We start from the raw sequence: 21236 nt of genomic DNA on the forward strand, positions 1-21236 counted from the left end.
TACGTTCAGGTCTTTGTTAATCACAGAAGACCTAACTTTATCTAATACAACTGATGCCTAACCTCATGGAGTTGTTGCAAATGTCATGTTAAGTGTGAGAATACTTTGTACTCAGAGGGTTTCCCTAAACTCTTGGCATCATGAACTGTTCTGTGAATAAAAGAGTTACAGGGTTAAATATCTTTGAGAAACAGTACATGCTATATCCCCCCTTGAAATTAGATAATCTATATTATCGTATAAAGGGCTCTGAAAAGATCAGATGCAAAGAAATAATTTTTCTGTGTTTAGTCCCAAATTTCCCCAAGTCATTTGATGTTGGTATCTTTTTTATGGGCTTCACTGGTGGCTCAGACAGTAAAGAATCTGCCTGTAATGTGGGAGACTTGGGTTTGATCCCTGGGTCAGGAAGATTCCCTGGAGTAGGAAGTGGCAACCCACTCCAGTATACTTGCCTGGAGAATTTCATGGACATTATGTGTGGTGCTTACAAAAAATTAATTTCGTAGGAAACAATCTGAGAGATTCTGGGTAAACTTACCACTAGTAAAAGGTAATATCTAATGATTGTTTTAGCCTTACAATATGGTTTACCTAGGTAGAATTACATCATTCTGGCCCTAGACTTGATGGTATATGCTTTCATAACTCTCTGCATGTTTTCTACAGCAGCTGTTAATTTTATTAGTTTATAATGGTCACTTTGAGGAGGAGTTTTAATCACTCTCACTCTCTTTGACAGCCTGAAGGCAATGAACTCCTCAGGGCCCATGTGGACTCTTAATAAGTCAAACATAGGAATCTCCCTTCTAAGGGAACATTCTAGAATACAAAAGATAAATTCTGAGAAATATTCACATAAATGTAAAATAAGAGATTTTTAATGTGTTTTCAAATAAAGTTTAAAAAAAAACCTCAGCGTTACCAGTAAAACCTCATTACTGGGCTCCAAGGAAGGCCTGGACATCCAAGAGAGATCACTTACGTGGCTGGAATCGATGCCAGCTACTAATACAGCTCATCCAAGCCTGCCAACCAGTGTGAAAAACATGGCCTATCCACAGGGTTCAAGTCCCATGGCCTGAGGACTCTGCCCCAAAAGGGAGCATCCCGATAACAAAACAGCCATCCAGGCAAAATGGTCTTCTTACGCAAAGGTTCTTGTGACCTGGTCTGAGAGTCCCAGAGCATCACATCTACTGGTCAAGCAAAAGAAGGGGAAAAGAGAGAGCCCTTACTTCTCCCAGTGAGGAACAGAATACATTTACAAAGAGAGAAGGAATCTATGGCAGCCCTTTTTGAAGAATATCTACAATGGCAACATTGACATTATGATAGTAATTAGCACAGAACTAGATACTGTTATTTAATGTTCTAGTAAAGAAGCATATATATTATTACATCACAAATTCAATTTTTAGTATTTTGATAGCTGGATCAACATAACTGCTTTCTTTTATAAGCCTATTCTTTTTTATGTATTAAAAATATTATTTTGAGATTGGATCCAGGCTTCACGAGACTGCTAAAGGGACCAAGGGCACACGAGTAGTTCAGAAACCCTGGGTTGCGTAAAAGCGTGGTGACCCCCAAGGGTCAACAGAGAACTGCTGTGCTAGTCGACCCCTTCTGGCTGGGCTGTACCTCTAATGGGCCAACTTCTTATCTTTAAAGCTCTGCCTGTGAAGACACTCCGAAAGCTCCCTCCAGAAAGTATAATCAATTCAAGAAATGGCAACTATACCTAAACCAATAATTGGGAAATCATGAATTATTTAATTCGACATTCCAAGAATATCTGCATGGAAAACAGACCATAAAGTAAAGAGAAAAAGAAGTAATTCGATTAGAGCAAGTGAAAAAAGCCCTGCTCTAGATTAAGGGCCCCGTAGGCAGCTGTTCCTTACTCGGCTCAACTTCCCCGGCCCCAACCAGGAGGGTAAAATACATATGCAAGCACTCAGGTCCCCTTCTCTTGTAAGAAATGCCTGTGTCTCCTCAAAGAATATTAATTCCATGAGGCAAATTTCTTAGGGGAATAAAGCAAGGTAAAAATATAGGTTTCTGCATTGAAGTCAAGGAAAAATTTCATTAATTCTCAGCAAATTTGTGGCAGTGCAGATAACAGACTATGGGGTCGTTAAGAACTTGAAAGCTGATTTCTTAGTAAGGCAACCAACTTGTTCTGGTTTGTCTTGGACTTTTCAGGTTTTATCACTACAAGTCCTGTGTCCCAGAAAACTCCTCAGTTCTGGATAAACCAGAATAGTCTGTCACTCTAATTACTAATGACTCTAAAGAGATGAGTTCCTAAGATCAACATCCCAAAGTAAATATCAAAATCTCTGGATGCTGCTTTCATTATTCTGAATTTTAATGGACTTCACTGATGTACTCAGATGGGTTACTATTGCCTGTTAAAAATATGACTATAAATTCTTACCTTCAGTACTGAACTCATTTTAACAATTATATACAGTCTAATTTTTTATTAAAAATGCATCTATTGTGTTGATTTATATTTTTGTAATACTGTATCCCTTTAGGAAATAATAATGTTACCTTAGAGAAAACAGCCTGTTCTATTTTCCCAGACTGACTGAGCTATAGAAATTGACCAGTTCTGTTAGACTAAGCTTATTACATAACCTATTAATTTGGAACACTTGGCAGTATTCTAGAAGCAGAGTGTGTATGGACAAGTGGGCTGCCACACTAGAAGTGTTACTATCTCATCAGGGAGTAACTAACTGCTTTAAGTTTTAACAGATTTTCTTTCTTTTAATTTCCTCTCTTTTTTTTTATTTTTTTTCCACTTATTTTTATTAGTTGGAGGCTAATTACAATATTGTAGTGGTTTTTGCCATACATTGACATGAATCAGCCATGGATTTACATGTGTTCCCCATCCCGATCCCCGCTCCCATCTCCCTCTCCATCCCATCTCTCTGGGTCTTCCCAGTGCACCAGCCCCGAGCACTGGTCTCATGCATCCAACCTGGGCTGGTGATCTGTTTCACCCTTGATAGTATACTTGTTTCAGTGCTGTTCTCTCAGAACATCCCACCCTCGCCTTCTCCCACAGAGTCGAAAAGTCTGTTCTGTACATCTGTGTCTCTTTTTCTGTTTTGCATATAGGGTTATCGTTACCATCTTTTAAAATTCCATATATATGCATTGTAATTTCCTCTCTTGTGAAGAAAAGGCAACCCTCATACACTGCTGGTGGGAATGCAAATTGGTGCAGCCACTGTGGAAAATAGTATGGAGGTTTCTCAGAAAACTAAAAATAGAACTATCATATTACCCAGCAATTCTGTTCCTTAGTATATATCTTTTAAAAAGCCACACAAAATACTAATTTGAAAATATACACACACCCAATGTTCATAGCAGCATTATTTACAATTACCAAGATAGGGAGCAGCTTAAGTGTTCATCAATTTATGAATGGATGAAGAATTAGAACCCTAAGGTCCAGAAGGGTCACATTTCTGGGAGACTGGAGTTGGGGGTTTGTAAACTTATAAAAGTAGTGATTCTGTGAGTGGGGTAAGTACCAAAATAAACCCTGAGTCTCCTACATACTACATACTTGCTGATATTCCCCCTACCCAAATTATGACCTGAAGATCCTGGAGAAGTATGTGTCCTCCTAAAAAAGCACTATGATCCTAATACTAATGGACTATGACAAAGAGTGTGTTTCTTAGGTGAGTAAGGACAGAAAAGAATTTGAAAAACTGCTCAATTAGACTGAAACTCCAATTAGTTACAGCAAGTTAGCAAGCCATAAAGAGTGTCAGGGTCTACATGACTTGGGTCCCAAGAGAAGATTCTAAGTGAGTTCTAATTAGTCCAGAAACAAATGCCATGACTGAGTCAAACAGACTGACAAATTGAGATTCAAGAAAGGACATCAACTTATTTTAATATATTTTTATTATATTCCTTTTCTCACTTGCAGGAAATAAAAAAATCTCTGTTGTTATTTTAATTGAAATTTAATTTTTATGAGGAAAAATATACAGCTGGAAAAATACTTTAAAAAATAATTCAACTCCTGGTTTTCCACCACTGATACGGATGCCCTATCACAGGTCTGGGTTGGTAGTTAGGGCATCACTGTTATTCATTTCTAAAAAGGCATTTGAATCATAATCTTCACAACTTAAAGAAACTCCCTAGACTTCAAGAACCTCTCTCAAAAGTAAACTTATTTTAAGGGCACAAATTATCTAAAATATAACAAATAAAGCAACAGTTTCTTTCTTATAAATTTTAGCAGACAATGTGCAACACTGGTTTGAAAACAAGGAAACTGAAATCCTATTCTTATCCTTGATACAAAAGTTCATATACGTTTGGATAATGATAATAATGTGGTTCATGGGATTTTATAATTTATAGACCTCTTGCATTATTTTAGCTTATCTGAGTGTCACTAAGTTCCCTACCAGTTCAACAATTCTATTAACATGTATCCATATCTTACATATATATTAATGTTTACTTAATACAATTAAATCTATAGAAAAATGTCTCAAATAAAACTAAATTGCTTGATAATCATTCAGTTCACCCAAGGATACCATATTGCACCATGAACCGAGAACTTCCAGATGTTCAAGCTGGTTTTAGAAAAGGCAGAGGAACCAGAGATCAAATTGCCAATATCTGCTGGATCATCGAAAAAGAAAGAGAGTTCCAGAACAACATCTCTTTCTGCTTTATTGACTACGCCAAAGCCTTCGACTGTGTGGATCACAATAAACTGTGGAAAATTCTGAAAGAGATGGGAATACCAGACCACCTGACCTGCCTCTTGAGAAACCTGTATGCAGGTCAGGAAGCAACAGTTAGAACTGGGCATGGAACAGACTGGTTCCAAATAGAAAAAGGAGTACGTCAAGACTGTATATTGTCACCCTGCTTATTTAACTTATATGCAGAGTACATCATGAGAAACGCTGGGCTGGAAGAAGCACAAGCTGGAATCAAGATTGCCGGGAGAAATATCAATAACCTCAGATATGCAGAAGACACCACCCTTATGTCAGAGAGTGAAGAGAAACTAAAAAGCCTCTTGATGAAAGTGAAAGAGGAGAGTGAAAAAGTTGGCTTAAAGCTTAACATTCAGAAAACTAAGATCATGGCATCTGGTCCCATCACCTCATGGGAAATAGATGGGGAGACAGTGGAAACATTGTCAGACTTTATTTTTGGGGGCTCCAAAATCACTGCAGATGGTGACGGCAGCCATGAAATTAAAAGACACTTACTCCTTGGAAGGAAAGTTATGACCAACCTAGATAGCATATTAAAAAGCAGAGACATTACTCTAACAACAAAGGTCCATCTGGTCAAGGCTATGGTTTTTCCAGTGGTCATGTATGGATGTGAGAGTTGGACTGTAAAGAAAGCTGAGTGCCAAAAAATTGATGCTTTTGAACTGTGGTGTTGGAGAAGACTCTTGAGAGTCCCTTGCACTGCAAGGAGATCCAACCAGTCCATCTTAAAGGAGATCAGTCCTGGGTGTTCATTGGAAGGACTGATGCTGAAGCTGAAACTCCAGTACTTTGGTCACCTCATGCGAAGAGTTGACTCCTTGGAGAAGACCGTGATGCTGGGAGGGATTGGGGGCAGGAGGAGAAGGGGACAACAGAGGATGAGATGGCTGGATGGCATCACCGACTCGATGGGCATGAGTTTGGGTAGACTCCGGGAGTTGGTGATGGACAGGGAGGCCTGGCGTGCTGTGATTCATGGGGTCGCAAAGAGTCGGACACAACTGAACGACTGAACTGAACTGAAGCGCAAAATCCTCTGCAATATCTCTTTGCAGATCTCTGGTTTCAAATTTTCTTTTTACTTGTTTATTTTTATTTTCTAATAATACTGATTAAAATTTCTGTGTCAAGTATCTTGAATCATATTTGTTCTTCCCCACACAATCTTAAAGAATAGCTTTCACACTCATGTTCTAAATAAGGTAAAGGAAATGTTGACCATTGTCCTTTCAGACATTTAATTTCTGCCCTGAAAGAAGCAAAATGTTCAACATACTCATGCTCTACTTCTCCCCTCACACCAAGGCAACTCCTCTCTCCCAAGAAGAGGCTTCTGGTTGTGCATGTAGAGAATTAGACACAGGTTGCAGCCCAAATACTGTCATCCTTCAACCATCTTGGGGTGAGAAATCCCAGATCAGGGCTCTAATTATGTTCAAGTGTTGAAGAACCCCACTTTGGGGCAGTGAAGAAGCAATATCATAATACCCAGCATGCTAGGTAGTAGAGAATAAAGAAACTAAAACCCTTTGACCAGTCTGTCTCGGGGCGTTCTTCAATTTCTGACTCACATAAGCCAACAGAATCTAAATAATGTCTGCCTGGAGAGAGAAGACAGCACAAATTGACAAGACCCTAAACACTCAAACCTTTTGAATTAAGTCAGGTACATCTGCTCTTAATTACATATGTGCACATGTACTCACATACATAAACACATGGACAGTGGTAGATTAAAGACAGATGCAAGTTCTTTGCTATTTCTCTCAATGAAAGTAAAGCCTAATTCTTCTCCTTTGTACCTGGGCTGGCTTTAGTGCCCTGCTTGAGCAAGAGAGTGTGATGGTCATGATATTCTCAGTCTGCTAGGTCTGGCTTGGAAGGTGTGTAGCTTTCTTCCTGGTCTTTTACCTGTTCAACATTCAAAAAACTAAGATCATGGCACCCAGTCCCATAAATTCATGGCAAATAGATGGGGAAACAATGGAAACAGTGAGAGACTTTATTTTCTTGGGCTCCAAAATCACTATGGGCAGTGATTGCCGCCATGAAATTAAAAGACGCTTGTTCCTTGGAAGAAAAGCTATGACAGACCTCGACAACATATTAAAAAGCAGAGGCATCACTTTACTGGCAAAGGTCCATATAATCAAAGCTATGGTTTTTCCAGTAGTCATGTATGGATGTGAGAGTTGGACCATAAAGAAGGCTGAGCACCAAAGGATTGATGCTTTCAAACTGTGGTGCTAGAGAAGACTCTTGACAGTCCCTTGGACTGCAAGGAGACCAAACCAGTCAATCCTAAAGGAAATCAACCCTGAATATTCATTGGAAGCACTGATGCTGAAGGTGAAGCTTCAATACTTAGGCCACCTGACGTGAAGAGCCAACTCATGAAAAGATCCTGATGCTGGGGAAGATTGAGGGCAGGGAGAGGAGGGGTGATAGAGGATGAGACACTTGGATGACATCACCGACTCAATGGACATGAGGTTGAGCCAACTGCAGGAGATAGTGAGGACAGGGAAGCCTGACATGCTGCAGTCCATGGAGTCACAAAGAATCAGGCATGACTAAGCAACTGAACAACAGCTTAACTGCTCACTTTGAGGGAACTCTTTCTTAGGATGTTTCTTCTTGGAATCCAGCTACCGCACTATTAGAAAACCCAAGAAGTCCCACAGAGAAACCTGTGTGGAGAGGAACTGAGTCCTCTTAGCTGACTGCCTTGGTTGAGCTCACAGCTAATAACCAGGGTCAACTGCCAGCTGCATGAATGAGCTCTCTTGGGCCACCCAAACATGCTGGGACCTTAGATGAACCCAACTGTAATCTGACTGCAATGCATGAAAGACCCCAGCAAGAAGACCCCAAGTCCAGCCCTTCCCAACAAAATTATGAACAAAATAAAAGGTATGTTTTAAGCTATTAAGTTTCTAGGTGGCTTTTTAAGTAATGACAGATTTCCAGAACACTCACGCTCCTGTAGTCAGCATACTGATATCATGCATCCACCATACAAAGAACCACAGTAACTCAAGTTTAAATTAACTCACTCTTCCCACTTGCTAGCAATCCAGAATATATGGGGGTGATTCTTTGTGTGCCTTTCTGTTTCATCCAACTGAAAAAGACCAGAATTCTGAAACTACTTGAGACAACACTGGTATTTATAGTATTTGGTTTCTGATTGATGTTGCAGACCCAAATCTCTGTATTATGAACATCTTACTCTAAACTACTTCTAATTTCAGGTAAGAAAAAAAAGTAAATCAAACTAATAATGTTCTACTTAGAACATTTTGTAAAAATTTCTTCCCAGAAAAACTTATTTCCTGGTTTGTGGTCATCTTAACTCATATCTCCAACCTTAATGCCTCATGATTTAACAAGGAAATGTGTTAAGCACTGTTGATTTTGAACATCACAGGACTTTGATGGGCCTCACTGCCATTTAAAGTACCCGAGTTTGAAAATCAGAACAAACAGAAGAACTATTATGAAAGAAAACCAGTACTTCTCCATTCATCTCTTCAAATAAGGACAGTTCAAAGTAATATGGGAAAATGAAACACAGTGAATTCTACTACACATACATGCAAAAATAAAATCATGCTGGAGGCTACATGATATCATATCTGTACCCTTCAAAACAGAATCCTACCCCTTAGAATTATAACACATTTTCCTTTCATTAAGCCTGCTCTGTGTCAACAGGGTGTCATCCTGTCATGGCTGAGACTCCTTCAGAGAGAGAACTGGAAGCATCAAATCCTCACAGGTCAGTTCAGGATAAAACCTGGAGTACAAGTTAGTAGGGTCATTTGTGAAGTTTTGAGATTTGCATGGCTTATTAGAACTTGTTTCCACTCTGTGAGATGTTGTGAACGCATTTAGACTGATTCTCCTAGTATTTAGGTGGCAAAGACAACCAGATATACTTGTTTGTGTGAAGCAAAGTCATCATAAACTAAACCACAAAAGCCAATTCTCCACGATGACTTCAGCTCACTCCATAATACCACCAAGAATAATTTACAGCTTTTTCAAAATCCAATGTCTATAAAGACAGAACGCCTCGAAGGAAAATGGTACCATACTTAAAATAGTGATATCTTTTATTAGTACAGTAAAGTCCTATTTTTATGGAATAGGATGGGTCTGAGGTCATTCCATAAAATTGATTTCCCAGAAAATGGAAATAGGCAATTTACCCTAAGAATTTTATTGAAAAATTATGCTATTCTATTTGAATAATGATGGGAATGTTCTACACATTTCCTTTATTAATGAATTAAAATACACAAAACATCATAAAATTATATTAGAGGTTCAAAAGTATCACTTAAATCTTCTTTACCAGTCACTTTCATTTTGTAAAATCAGCAGTTCCATTAAAATCGTATTATGTAAAAATGGGTTTTTACTGTAATAATAGTTATTACCTATTTAGCTTCCAAGGATGTTGTGAAAATTAAATAATAAGCCATTGGAAAGCAAATACAAAGTGTCGCTAATACCAGAGGCCAAGAGGGGCAGCCAGATGGAAAAATGAAAGAAAAGAGCACCTGACGCATTAAAAATCACAGCTTTCATCTATGATTCCATTATTGCCAACACTCCATACAGTGGTCATGTGTACTGACGTTATCTCATTTAATACTTTCAATATGATGATGTATTAATTATAGCCCTCATATGGTCAGAAAGTGAAGGTCAGAAACATTTAAACTTGTCCCATATCATGCAGTTTGTAAATGTCAGAATCTGAATGTGAACCCAGGTTTATCCTAGTCAAAAGCCCATCCTGCATCTCCTAAAGCATTGCTTCCTCCCCAGTTCACCCTCATAACTGGCCTTCAGGTTTTTATCCCGTCCATCAAGGTCCTCCTCAAATGCCACTGGCTCTGGGAGGCCAGCTCTCTTCTCCTCACCTGAGACACTTTGATTCTAAACACTTATGTTCATTACAGCTGCTTGTTGTATTATTATGCTTTAGTATGTGTTTTATCAACCTAGCTAATTTCCCAGCTGCTTGAGATCACAGCTGATCAGAGGTCCTGGTTCAGCGCCTTGAACACAGTGAGTATTCAGTTATTGTTGGTTAAACTGAATTGGAAAAGGAATGTTAACTTGAATTAGAACTATACTTGCTACCAGATGCAAAGTGGGTACTCCCACCAATGGCTCATTGCATCAAATACCTCTTTAGGGAGTTTTTCCAGCTTCTCTACATGTATGCACTTAATGAGAATGTAGTGAGATTGAATGTGTCATGGAGAATATCTTACGTATGCCAGGTATTCAATAAATAGTATTTTTTAATGCCAAGTGAAGGGAACAATGGGAACAGTAAGTAGAGAAGTATAAACTCAGTATAATATGGAGTCTGATCTGAGTGTATCAGAGCAAGTAGGAATGGTGAGTTTTTTTTTAAATATATGTGGTAAAGAGGTAGGGCTCTGGAATCAAACTGTCTGCTTCCCTCAGCCAGCCTTTCTACTTGTTATCTGGCAGAAACTTGGGCAAGTTACTTAACCTGTCTGGGTACCAAATCCCTCAGTTATTAAAAAAAAAAAAAAGAAGATAACAACAGGATCCAACTCAGAGTAGTTGTGAGGAATAACTGAGAAGATCCATGTAGAACACTTAGCACACACCCAGCACTCAAATTACAGTTGCTGGGACCATCATCATTATCATCAGGAAAATCTTAATTCTTAGGACTCTGTTTGAAGGAGAAAGCGTTATCTTCTATAGTCCTGTAAAATCCTACAATTGCCCCGGTTCAATCCTATGAAACCCACAGATTCAGTTCTGGTATTAAGTTACAGACGGCACCATGGAGGCCGTGTGATTCATTCAAGCAATACTTGGTGTCTCTTTTGTGCCAGACTTGAGTGAACAAACTCTCTTGATTTAGAGGAAGCAAAGGAGGAAAGAAAACAGAGCAGATAGGAAAAAGGTCAAGAAGACAAAACCACAAGTAGAAGGAGGAGGTCAATTCAACCCTAAGGTCCATCAAAGGTCAAAATATCAGGGTTTACCAAAAATCAAAAGGGAGAAGTAATTCAGCACACCTCCTACATTAGACCCTAAACAGAACAGATTTCAAACATTGGCCACTTTCAGATAATTTTCTAGAATTATCAACAGACACAACTTTTTAGAGGAGAGAGGCAATAAATAAGGATTTCATTTACTATATATTACAAATCTGCTCTCATTCACTTATTTTCCAATTTAAAACTAAATAATGAACAATAATTGCAGGTTTTAAAAATCTTAACTTTGATTTTTACAATAATACTGAAGGACCAACTGGGAGATACTTCAGATATCCAGTATTTGTGCCCAACCCCCACCTTTTTCCAAAGCACTGATTTGTGCTCCTTAAGAGCAACTTTGTGAAGAATTTGGGTCCAGGTTACAAGCTGACCATGAACAAAGGAATGAAGGAAGATGGAGAATGCCAGGGGCCCTGGAAACCAGGACACACAGTGGATACAGACAACAGCAATGCCAAGCAAGAAAGCGAAGACTGCTTGTCACTCAGCATAAAGGTCCCAAAGGATACTAAAAGCTTGGCAACCTTCAAAAGCTTCTTGTGCTTCCTGCATGGGGTGGGGGAAACAGCTTGCTTAGTGGGAAAAACCATAGCCCAGGGCCAATCCACTGGCTACATTCATCAAAGAGATGGCTGAGACAGAACAGATTTTTCCTTTCCGTATAGGAATGACTCATGAGCTTGTTTATTCAAAAAGTTCCATCCTCCATGGAGAGAGGTGGGTGATAGGGGGTGGGAATGATAACAGCAGTTTAAGTTTGTATCGGTCAGCCCCCTCCTCCAGTCCTCATCTCTGTGGATCACATGCACCCCACCAATACCCAGAAGGTGGTCAGTATGTTTTGATCTTTCTGCCTTCTTGTCCCATCATAAATAAAGCAAACAACATCACCACTCTTTTTGTTTACTCATAGTCCTTTTAGAAAGGGAATGTACTTGATTGGTTAAGAGTAAGGACTTGGAAACAGACAGCCTGTGTCAAAATCCTGACTCTGCTGAATTGCAAACTGTGTAAACCTGGGCAAGTTCCCTAACCACCCTGGGCCCCTGTTTCTGTGTCAGTAAAAATGGGGATGATAATATTACTTGTATTGCAGAATTATTATGCAGATTAAATTCATTAATATATGAAGAATGATTCCTGAATATTGCTGATTGTCAATCTGTGTTTAATATTGTGTGTGTGTTAGTCACTAAGTCGTGTCTAACTCTTTGAGACCCCACAAACTGTAGCCCTCCAGGCTTCTCTGTCTGTGGGATTCTCCAAGTAAGAATACTGGAGTGGATTGCCCTTCCTTTCTCCAGAGGATCTTCCCAACCCAGGGTTTGAACCTGGGTCTCCTGCATTGCAAGTAGATTTCTTACCATTTGAGCTACAAGGAAGTCCTTGTTTAATATTTTAGCATTATTATTATTTCACAGATGACCAAATATTCTTCTTCAAGTACTGATCTTCTTTTATTCAGTATTATCTTTAGAAGTTCAAATTAAATCATAAATGGAAATAGGTCTTTTAGAGAAACTGTATCTGTTCTATGAAGAATATTTTTCTCAGGCTAGGAAAATTTTCTGGGAGTTTCAAGAATTCTCTCTTAAAAAAGAAGAATTTTACAAGTATGATGTGTAAATTTGTATATCTGAGGAATCATCTTTCCCTTCTTATTTAAACAAAAAGAGAGTTCTAGGTAGAAGTGTGTTAGTTGCTCAGTCATGTCTGACTCTTTGTGAATCCATGGACTGTAGCTCGCCAGGCTCCTCTGTCCATGGAATTCTCCAGGCAAGTATACTGGAGTGGGTAGCCATTTCCTTCTCCAGGGGATCTTCCCAACCCAGGGATTGAACCTCAGTCTTCTGCATTGCAGGCTGATTCTTTACCATCTGAAGCCACCAGATGGATTGATGAAAAGATAGGTGAGAGATTAGAGAGATGATAGATTGGTAGAATTTTGCTTTTCTATTTTATTTATCTGTTGCTTTTCCATCATCTTTGAAAAACCATGGCAATAGAAGATCTTGTCATTTCTCTCAATCCCATATTTAAAATATTCACAACGGCAAAAGATCAGGAGGCATTTACAAATTGCTTCTTTCCATCCTCTGTGTCTTTCAAATATAAGAACACTAAAATTTTCTATAAATCTGTTCTTGGACATATTAGAAAAATTATCCAGTTAGTGAATTAGTCTAATTCCTTTTGGCATGGGGCTATTTATCCCACCTTTAATGAAAGTAGGCTGAACTATCTTTTCCAGTTTTTACTGGGTTATTAAATTCCTCTCTTGTAATAACCCAAAAGAGAAGGTTGTAGACATAATTGCCTATTTATTTTCACATTCTTTACTGTGTTGTTCAGAATATCTAAACGACAGATAATTCCCAGATTGGCCTGATTCAGTCTTTCTGTGATTATTCACACCATGGATTGCTTCACTTACTGGATAAAATCAGGACGTCATCCCCAGGGCCTGGACTGGCACCGTTGTGTCCTCCCCAGCCCTCAGCCACGCCTTCCCATGCTTCAGGGAGGGACCATTTTAAAACTGACTCTGGTACAGAGGTAGAAGCTAGAAAACAAAAGGAAAATAGCAAAGGTAATGATGAAAATCTGACTCACTATGATAACTCACAAATTCTATCCTTACATTAAGATCCTGGTGACATTTTCACTTCCCCCAAAAAGCTGCCTTCAGATATTTATATTAATGAAAACATTTATCATGTATAAAATAAGTAATTATTCAATCCTTACATTACCTCCACTTGTAGAGAAAATGTATTCTACTTTTACAATTAAACACTTGTGTTTTGCCTTTATTATGAATAGCACAGCATATGTTTGGCATGAGCCATTTGTAAAATGCAAATCTAGAAAGAAAAAGAAAAATAATATTTGCCTATTATCTCACCACCTAGAGATAACTGCCATTAACCTTTTATTTGTGTTTCCTTCCAGAATCTCTCAGCATTTTTATGTAATTTAGATCATATAACTTGTAATTTTACATTCAGTGCTTATTTTACTTGGCAGATTTTCTGGGAGATTCATGAACTCACATAATGAGAGAAAGAATCTCCTCTATTACTTGCTAACTTCATAACCATAAATAATGAGTGCCTCTTCTATCAGAACTGTCCTAAAAAACAGTGAAATAGTGCAAAAAGAAATAAAATGTCATTCTTGCTCCCAAGGAGGTACTAGCATTGTGTAAGTATGTAAGTAAATACTAGGGGGATAGAATCCTGAAGGGAATTATTTTTGATGGTACCTGACCAAGGCAGGCAGTGAGACCTCACCAGGGGAGGCTTCCTGGAGTCAGAGCATCTGAGTTGCACTTAAAGGCTTAGGACCTAATTGAGGTGAAGGGGGTGCAGATATGAACTGAGAACAAGGAATGGCAAGAAATGAGAGATCATGTGGAAGGACTATAAGTAATTTGGTACTGCTGAGCCACACAGTCGGAAAGAGGCAAGTAATAGGGCCAGAAAAGCAACCAGAGGTCAGAGTGGGAAGGGTAACAAAGATGGAGAAGCCAACAGTCCGCCGGGGGTTTCCAGCATGGGTGGTGTCGGATGGAGATGCCCATTAAGACGACATTTGATTAATTCAGTTTGGGCCATTCAAAGATTGGGGTGTCTTCGAGGCCTCCAGGTGGAGATGCACAGCAAGCAGGGGATGGATATGAATCTGAAGGATGGGAAAGAACTTTGAATCTGAGAGATGGATGTTGGCATCAATGGCCCAGAGGCCATATTTGAAACTCTGAGGATGGGTTGTGAGAGTTCCAGGGGACTACAGTGAGGAAAGACAAAATGCCTGAGGTCAGAACCATGGAGAACACCTGACTATTTTGTCTGTATGAACCCAACTCCCTGCTGGTTATGGTCTAATTAGGGCCCCAGGATAACTTAAAAAATACATGGATTATGGTCAAGTAGAAATCCTAGACAATTTAATTAGCACAAAATACACCCCACACCATGGAAACCAGGCGATGTCTTGGAACAAACCTTACTGTGAAAGAGGTTTTGGAAACATTTTATATTTATCTACTATTATATAATAAATCACAGTGAAAAAGCATAAGAAAATTATATATATATATATATATATGTTGCTGTACACCAGAAACTATAAATCAACTATAAACTTATAAATCAACTATACTTCATTTTTTAAAAAATAAAATTAAAAAAATAGAAATATTTTATAAGCACCAATAATATAATACATTCTTATAAAGAAACTTTCTAAGTTTCTTTTCAATTTTGTCTCCTTTTCAATACTATACTCTAAATACCCAGATGGTGATAAGGTGGGGATATTTGTTGGGGTGGCCACTAACACACACCACAAAACAGAAAGAGATGTTCTCATTTCCAGTGATATTTTAAACAGGCAATGATCAGGTTCTTTAAAACCCTACTCCAAGCCTTAAAAACCCTTAGTTGTTTCAATTTTGTATCACACATGTTAGAAACATACTTCATTTTTGTCATCTTCACTCTTGTCTATGGGAGGGTTAAACCTGTCTTTTACTGAACAAACTAAATCTTGAAATTGCTATTCTAAAAAATGTTATGATGAATGAATTTGATTATTTTATGCCATCTTGCCTTAAAATAAGAACACTTAATAGAGAAGGACATGTTTAGTCTCCTGCAGTTATGAGATGTCTATACAGTTAACATCAGGTTTCCAGGTGATTATTTTTAATATAGAAAGGAGAGGAAAGGAAAAGAAGCCTAAAGAGTTAAAGCTATCAGCTATACACGTGGAGAACCAGAAGAGAGGAATGTCTTGGAAGACTAAGAAATAATGTCCAGAGAGTAGAAGTGATCTGGTTAATAGCAAAGTTCCAATAAGAGAAGGAATAAGAAGTGGCTGCTGAATGTGACAACCAGGGCATGGGTGATCAAGATGAGAGTGTCAGTGGAGTGCTGGAGGTAGAAACCACTTGAATTATAGCAGACTTAGCAGTACACTAGAAGTGAGGAAGAAAAGACGTTAAGTCTGATCATGCAAAACACTTATTGAGGAAAGGATCTGAGATCCTGAGCCTTTGATCTGTCTTCCTACTCTTTAGATAAATTAGACTTATCTTAAAACTGGAGTCCATGAACACTGTTTAAGACCAACATTTCCCTCTCAAATCTGTCAGTCAACAATAGCCACCACTTGAGATGGTCTCCAACTTGTTATGTGAGCCAAATTTTGCCATCTAATCCTTCATTTACCAAGCTTTTTATGGCTCTGCATCAAGAGAAGGCTCATCTTTTGATAAATCTGCAGAAGCAATATCAACTGGAGGAAGATTCAGTGTCTATGAATTTTGTTTTGATTTTTTTTTTTAATTGAGAGGTACTGAACAGAAGGAGCCAGGAATGATGGAAAGGTTAACTTCATTTGCTGATAAAACAAAGTTCAAAAGATGATAGCAGGGATGGATTGACTTGAAATAGAAGAAAGGCTGACAGATTTCAAAACCAGAAGAAAGGAAATAAACCTGATCTGTGGGGAAAGGGACGGCAAATTTAGGAAAAGAGTATCCAATCATCTTCTGCTGCTAAGTCGCTCCAGTCTTGTCTGACTCTGTGCGACCCCATAGACGGCAGCCCACCAGTCTCCCCCATCCCTGGGATTCTGCAGGCAAGAACACAAGTGGGTTGCCATTTCCTTCTCCAAAACATGAAAGCGAAAAGTGAAAATGAAGTCGCTCAGTCGTTTCCGACTCTTAGTGACCCCATGGACTGCAGCCCACCAGGCTCCTCCGGCCATGGGATTCTCCAGGTGAGAATACAGGAGTGGGTTGCCATTTCCTTCTCCGCCCAATCATCTGAATGTTTGTAAATGACTGTCAACAATATTTGCAATTAGCCCCCACTGAAAAGACAACATGGCTGAGGTAAAATCTCCTCAAAAATATTTTTACTTTCCCCTAATGTGAGTTGCTTCACCCTCTTCCTCTCCTTCATCTTTTATAAAGCACCATGGACACCAAGAGAAAACCAGTGAAGCCACAGTGTTGGAGGAGCATTAAAGACCTGCATTGGGGTCTTCAGAAAACTGGGTACTATCTTGACCCAGATTAGCATACATCCTTACCCCAACCTGACTAAGCACCACACAACATCTTTCATCAGCCCCACGTTCTCTGCTTCTTCCTAACACTGGTCCATACATACTTTAATTTCTGCTTCCTTGGAGTTTCCAACGTCCCCACAATGACCAGCACAGTCTTATACACAGGCTAAGTCCTCAATTAAATAAAAGGCTAAAGACTCTGTAGCAGTACACCTAAACGCAAAATGTATTTTCTGCATTACATGTTCATTTAATCTCTTAAGGGGAACATATAGATGGAAATCCATTATTTATTCCATTCTTGTTTTGTCAAAGAATTTTTGATATTGCAAACATTTTACTGTTTTTCATAGAGCTCTCCATTAAACAAAAGACACGCCCATAGTTTAATTTTGACATTAGTGCTTATATCCCACATGATAGAGATCAATCAATGCCTTGGAACCATATCAATAATAAATATTTGAATATAACAAATGGTAACATACTAGTTCCATAACTCCCTGGGTCTTAGAATAGTTTTCTGTCCCAATCTATATAAGCTACAAAAATTGGCTATATACAATAAATTTAATGTAACTCATAAATTAAAATATACCAAAAAAGGTAGCTTGAACACATTAGGGTTTACATGGTATAACAAAAAGAACACTGGCCTGAGTTGGAAACCTGAGACCTCATCCAGGCTCAACCACTGAATGTGACTAAGTAAACTATTTAACCTTTAGGCTTCCATGTCCTTATTTGTAAAATGAGGCAGCTGGATAGGATAGTTTATGGGGTTCCTTCTCTTACTAAAATTCTACAACTCTATGAAGCACCAGCTTTCTATTTATCCAGCATGCTGCAATTGACAGGCCAAGTGAAGCATCTCCCAGTTAAATTGACCCCTGCTGAAAAGTCCCAGATACCAGCTACCCACAATGTCCTTCCAAAGGGTCTTTAATGCAGAATTCTTCACACTAAGTGCTGAGTGGCATGTTAGGCTGATGAAAGCTGTCTGAACCAGGAATGGCCACCTACAGATGGAGACGGTCCGGGATCCTCCCAGTGGACCTGGCGTGAGAGCTCCCCCTACAGGTGGTTCTCTACAAAAGAAGGGCTCACCCAACCAATCGCATCTCTTCTGGGGGAGTTTGAACACAAAAACAATCATAAGATACTTTTCTTTGGTAACAATTATTTTAAAAGACATATTCCTTGATTAGTCAGTCATTGATTGACACCTCCCAGTGACCATAAGACCTCATGAAGTCAAAGAGCACTCCATCTTGCTCACCACTGTAGCCCCCTACACATCACATGTGAGGCATTCAACAAAGACTTGTGAGTCACCTAAAGGAAAAAAGTGAAAAAGGACCAGGAACGTAAAGAGCAAAGGCAATGGCAGTTCACAGATATAAAAACAAAGAATCCCATTCTTTTCAGTCAAATAAGCATGGAATAGTCAAGGTCAGTACTTCTAGTTTATAGTTTTAGTGCAATACCTTAACCTCGTTTATTTATTAATTTACATGGAGGACTTTTTTAAAAAAATAAAATAAATGGAGGAATTAGATCATTTTCTGATTAGCCTGGCTCTTCTCTGACATAACACAAAAAAATGCCACTGGAAATCAAAGGAAAACTCAGCCTTTGAAAAGATTTATCCCGGCTGCAAATGTATAGTTAAACTGCCTCAGAATAAACAAAAACAAACAATGAAATACATTAGAAGGTGCTTATGAGTCATTTAGTCTCTGAGAGTTTAGCTTTTATGAGTTAGGAAGATTTCACAGAACCAACTGACTTTTGGGGAGGGTTTGTTTACCCTGATTTTCCTGAAATTACTGGGAACAATTAAAGTTTTGTGATACCCTGAATTTTTCTTTCCATTTGGTGGGGGCCTAATGGCCCATCTGCAGATCTGGACTCCTGTGTGCACATATGGTCCATAATTTATGAAATGTGCTTATTTACATGTTGTAATTCTTACTTTCCAATGTTTTAAAATGCACCACTCTTATATCTTTCTTTGACATGCATACGTATATTTTAGCTATAGGGGTGACACAATGAGGACTTGTCAGACATAAAAGCATTAGGGTTGATACCCTCCCTACAAAAAAATGTGATGGGAGAAATTTATATAATGATGAGAAGACATCCTTTTGCATCCAGCAATTCTATTTGGTGGGTTAATACTCACCTGAAACAGTTGGGTCCACACCCTTCCTTATCCGGAGAACTATTTGAACTTGGCCTTCACCTGAAACTGAATACAAAAAAGAATCACAACTTGGATATGATACAAAGATTCTCTTAATACAAAAGATATTCATGTGTGAGAAAGATGAGTTTATGTTAAATTCTCCCCAATCTAATTACATTTTCAAAATTTTTAAAAAAATGCAGTCCTTGTTAGTTAGTCTAACAGTTGATTTCCAACATTTGATTTTGATTGTTTGCTTTCGATTAAACTTAATCCCAGTGAGGTTTCCAAGAGAATAGGCACATAAATAATTAGGGGAAAAAATCCTTTAACCATATGTTCTTTGGAGGCCAGTGTTGGTCAACAGGACATCCCTCATATCCTATTTCCCTTCCATCAGTTTGAAGGCTCAGCTTTTGGAATTCATGTGTTTTTCACCAATAGAATTCAGATCACCCATGAAATGTATTTGCTTTACCTTTATCCGGGCAAATTGTCCTTTTAATGAAGTCGTTTCTCCAACGCCCCCCACCCCCCCACTCCCACTTTCTCCTCCTATCTTCCAAACCAACTGAGCACATTTGAAAGGCCTGGGGTTCATTAATTTTAAGTGTTCAATAAATTAGTGAAAATAATCAAAAGGCCTGATTCTTTCTGATAATGACAATTTGATGTCAGTATAAACCAGTAGATTAAGCTGGGAACATATGCTCCTTTGCCAAGAGAGGCTGCTATAATTAAATAGTGAATGCATCTACAAGGTGCTCTCACGCCTGATTAATTAGTAATCAGGTACACGAACCTCACTTTTCAGTAACACCTTGTCTCTTATTGGTTAATTACCTTTCTGCCTTATCAGATGCCATGAAGGCCAAAACCTCCCACCACTGAAGAGCCCAGTGATGCTGAAGGTTGCAGCCCTGGGGCCTTGGTCCCACTCATCCTCCCCATTTGCCTCTCCCTGGAGCACTAAACCCTTTCCTCTGTGGCAGGTTTGGAGTAGACCAAGAATCTTTCTTTCTAATTACAAAGCATAAGCTTCAGAACATTACAAAGAAAATAAGTCCCCAAAACACCCATGATGAGACCTCTTTGATTTTGTTCTTTCTTTGTTGATTATTCTCATTTTAAATTTTTCTATAATAACCTATAGTAGAATATCATCTTCAGAAACTCAGAATCATGATGCTGTATACCTGAAACTAATATAATATTGAAAATCAACCATACTTCAGTGAAAAATATTTTCCCTATTATAAAATATGTGTCTCTGTGGCTTTCTCCTTACACTGTACACATTTTGAGACCAGGCACAATGGCCAACCTGTTCTTTATGTGTTCTCCTTTATCATTACTTCCAAAACTTGTTTGTATTGTTTTTTTATACTATTGTCTATTTCACCCACTTTTTGAACTTAATAATAATAATTAATAATAAAGCCATCAGCTCAACATCTCATCTCTTTTTTTTCCTATCATGTCTAATATCCATTTCTACTCATACTGATCTATGCATTTCCTAAAGTAGAAAAGTGCTTCTAAAACCAAACTATGATACTTATAGCAAGGTCGCTCTCAATGAACAAATATTATTGTGCATCAACTGTGGTGAATTCAGGACTGCCTCGATCCTCAGCTCTGTCTGTAAACCTCTGAGGCAGGGATTTTTCTCCTGTACCTTAAGATCCCAGACATTTCTGGGCATGTATATCTTAACTTTCATGAACCAATCTAGATAAACTGCTCTACTCTGGATGCCAGGATTTATTAATAACTCACCATTTCAACAAATTAAACAATTGGAGGCAGGAAATAACCCTTTTAAAGGGACTCAAAGACAAAGTAGTAAAAAAGTTCGATTCAATTGGAAAGAAAAGTCAAAGATATGACAAAATGACATCTAAAAACACACATAAGTCTATAACAATAAAATACCCTTGCACAAGAGAAAGGAATAAAATATTGTAAGAGAATCAAACTCTAGGAAAGGTAAATTTAAAAAAAAAAAATCCAAGAAGCATTTGGAAAGGGAAGTCAGCTCATTTAAAGATGTTATAAAAATCATCCTTGTACTCACAGATATAGGAAACAAATGTGTGGTGGCCA

The 21236-nt window shown here is 38.4% G+C and overlaps 1 protein-coding gene across 7 annotated transcripts in view; it reads right to left on the bottom strand.

Moving 5' to 3' along the window:
- The window catches only part of PKHD1 (PKHD1 ciliary IPT domain containing fibrocystin/polyductin), a 431302-nt gene that overhangs the window by 175695 nt on the left and 234371 nt on the right, over positions 1-21236 (bottom strand). For all 7 annotated transcript variants that reach the window (XM_043907708.1, XM_043907713.1, XM_043907712.1 and 4 more), the window contains 2 exons: positions 19128-19193; positions 13293-13421 (listed from right to left, as the gene is read on the bottom strand). In XM_043907708.1, coding sequence (XP_043763643.1) covers positions 13293-13421; positions 19128-19193 — 195 coding nt within the window. The remainder of the gene's footprint in view (positions 1-13292; positions 13422-19127; positions 19194-21236) is intronic.

The sequence above is a fragment of the Cervus elaphus genome, chromosome 7, assembly GCF_910594005.1.
Source record: "Cervus elaphus chromosome 7, mCerEla1.1, whole genome shotgun sequence".
NCBI classification, from domain to species: Eukaryota; Metazoa; Chordata; class Mammalia; order Artiodactyla; family Cervidae; genus Cervus; species Cervus elaphus.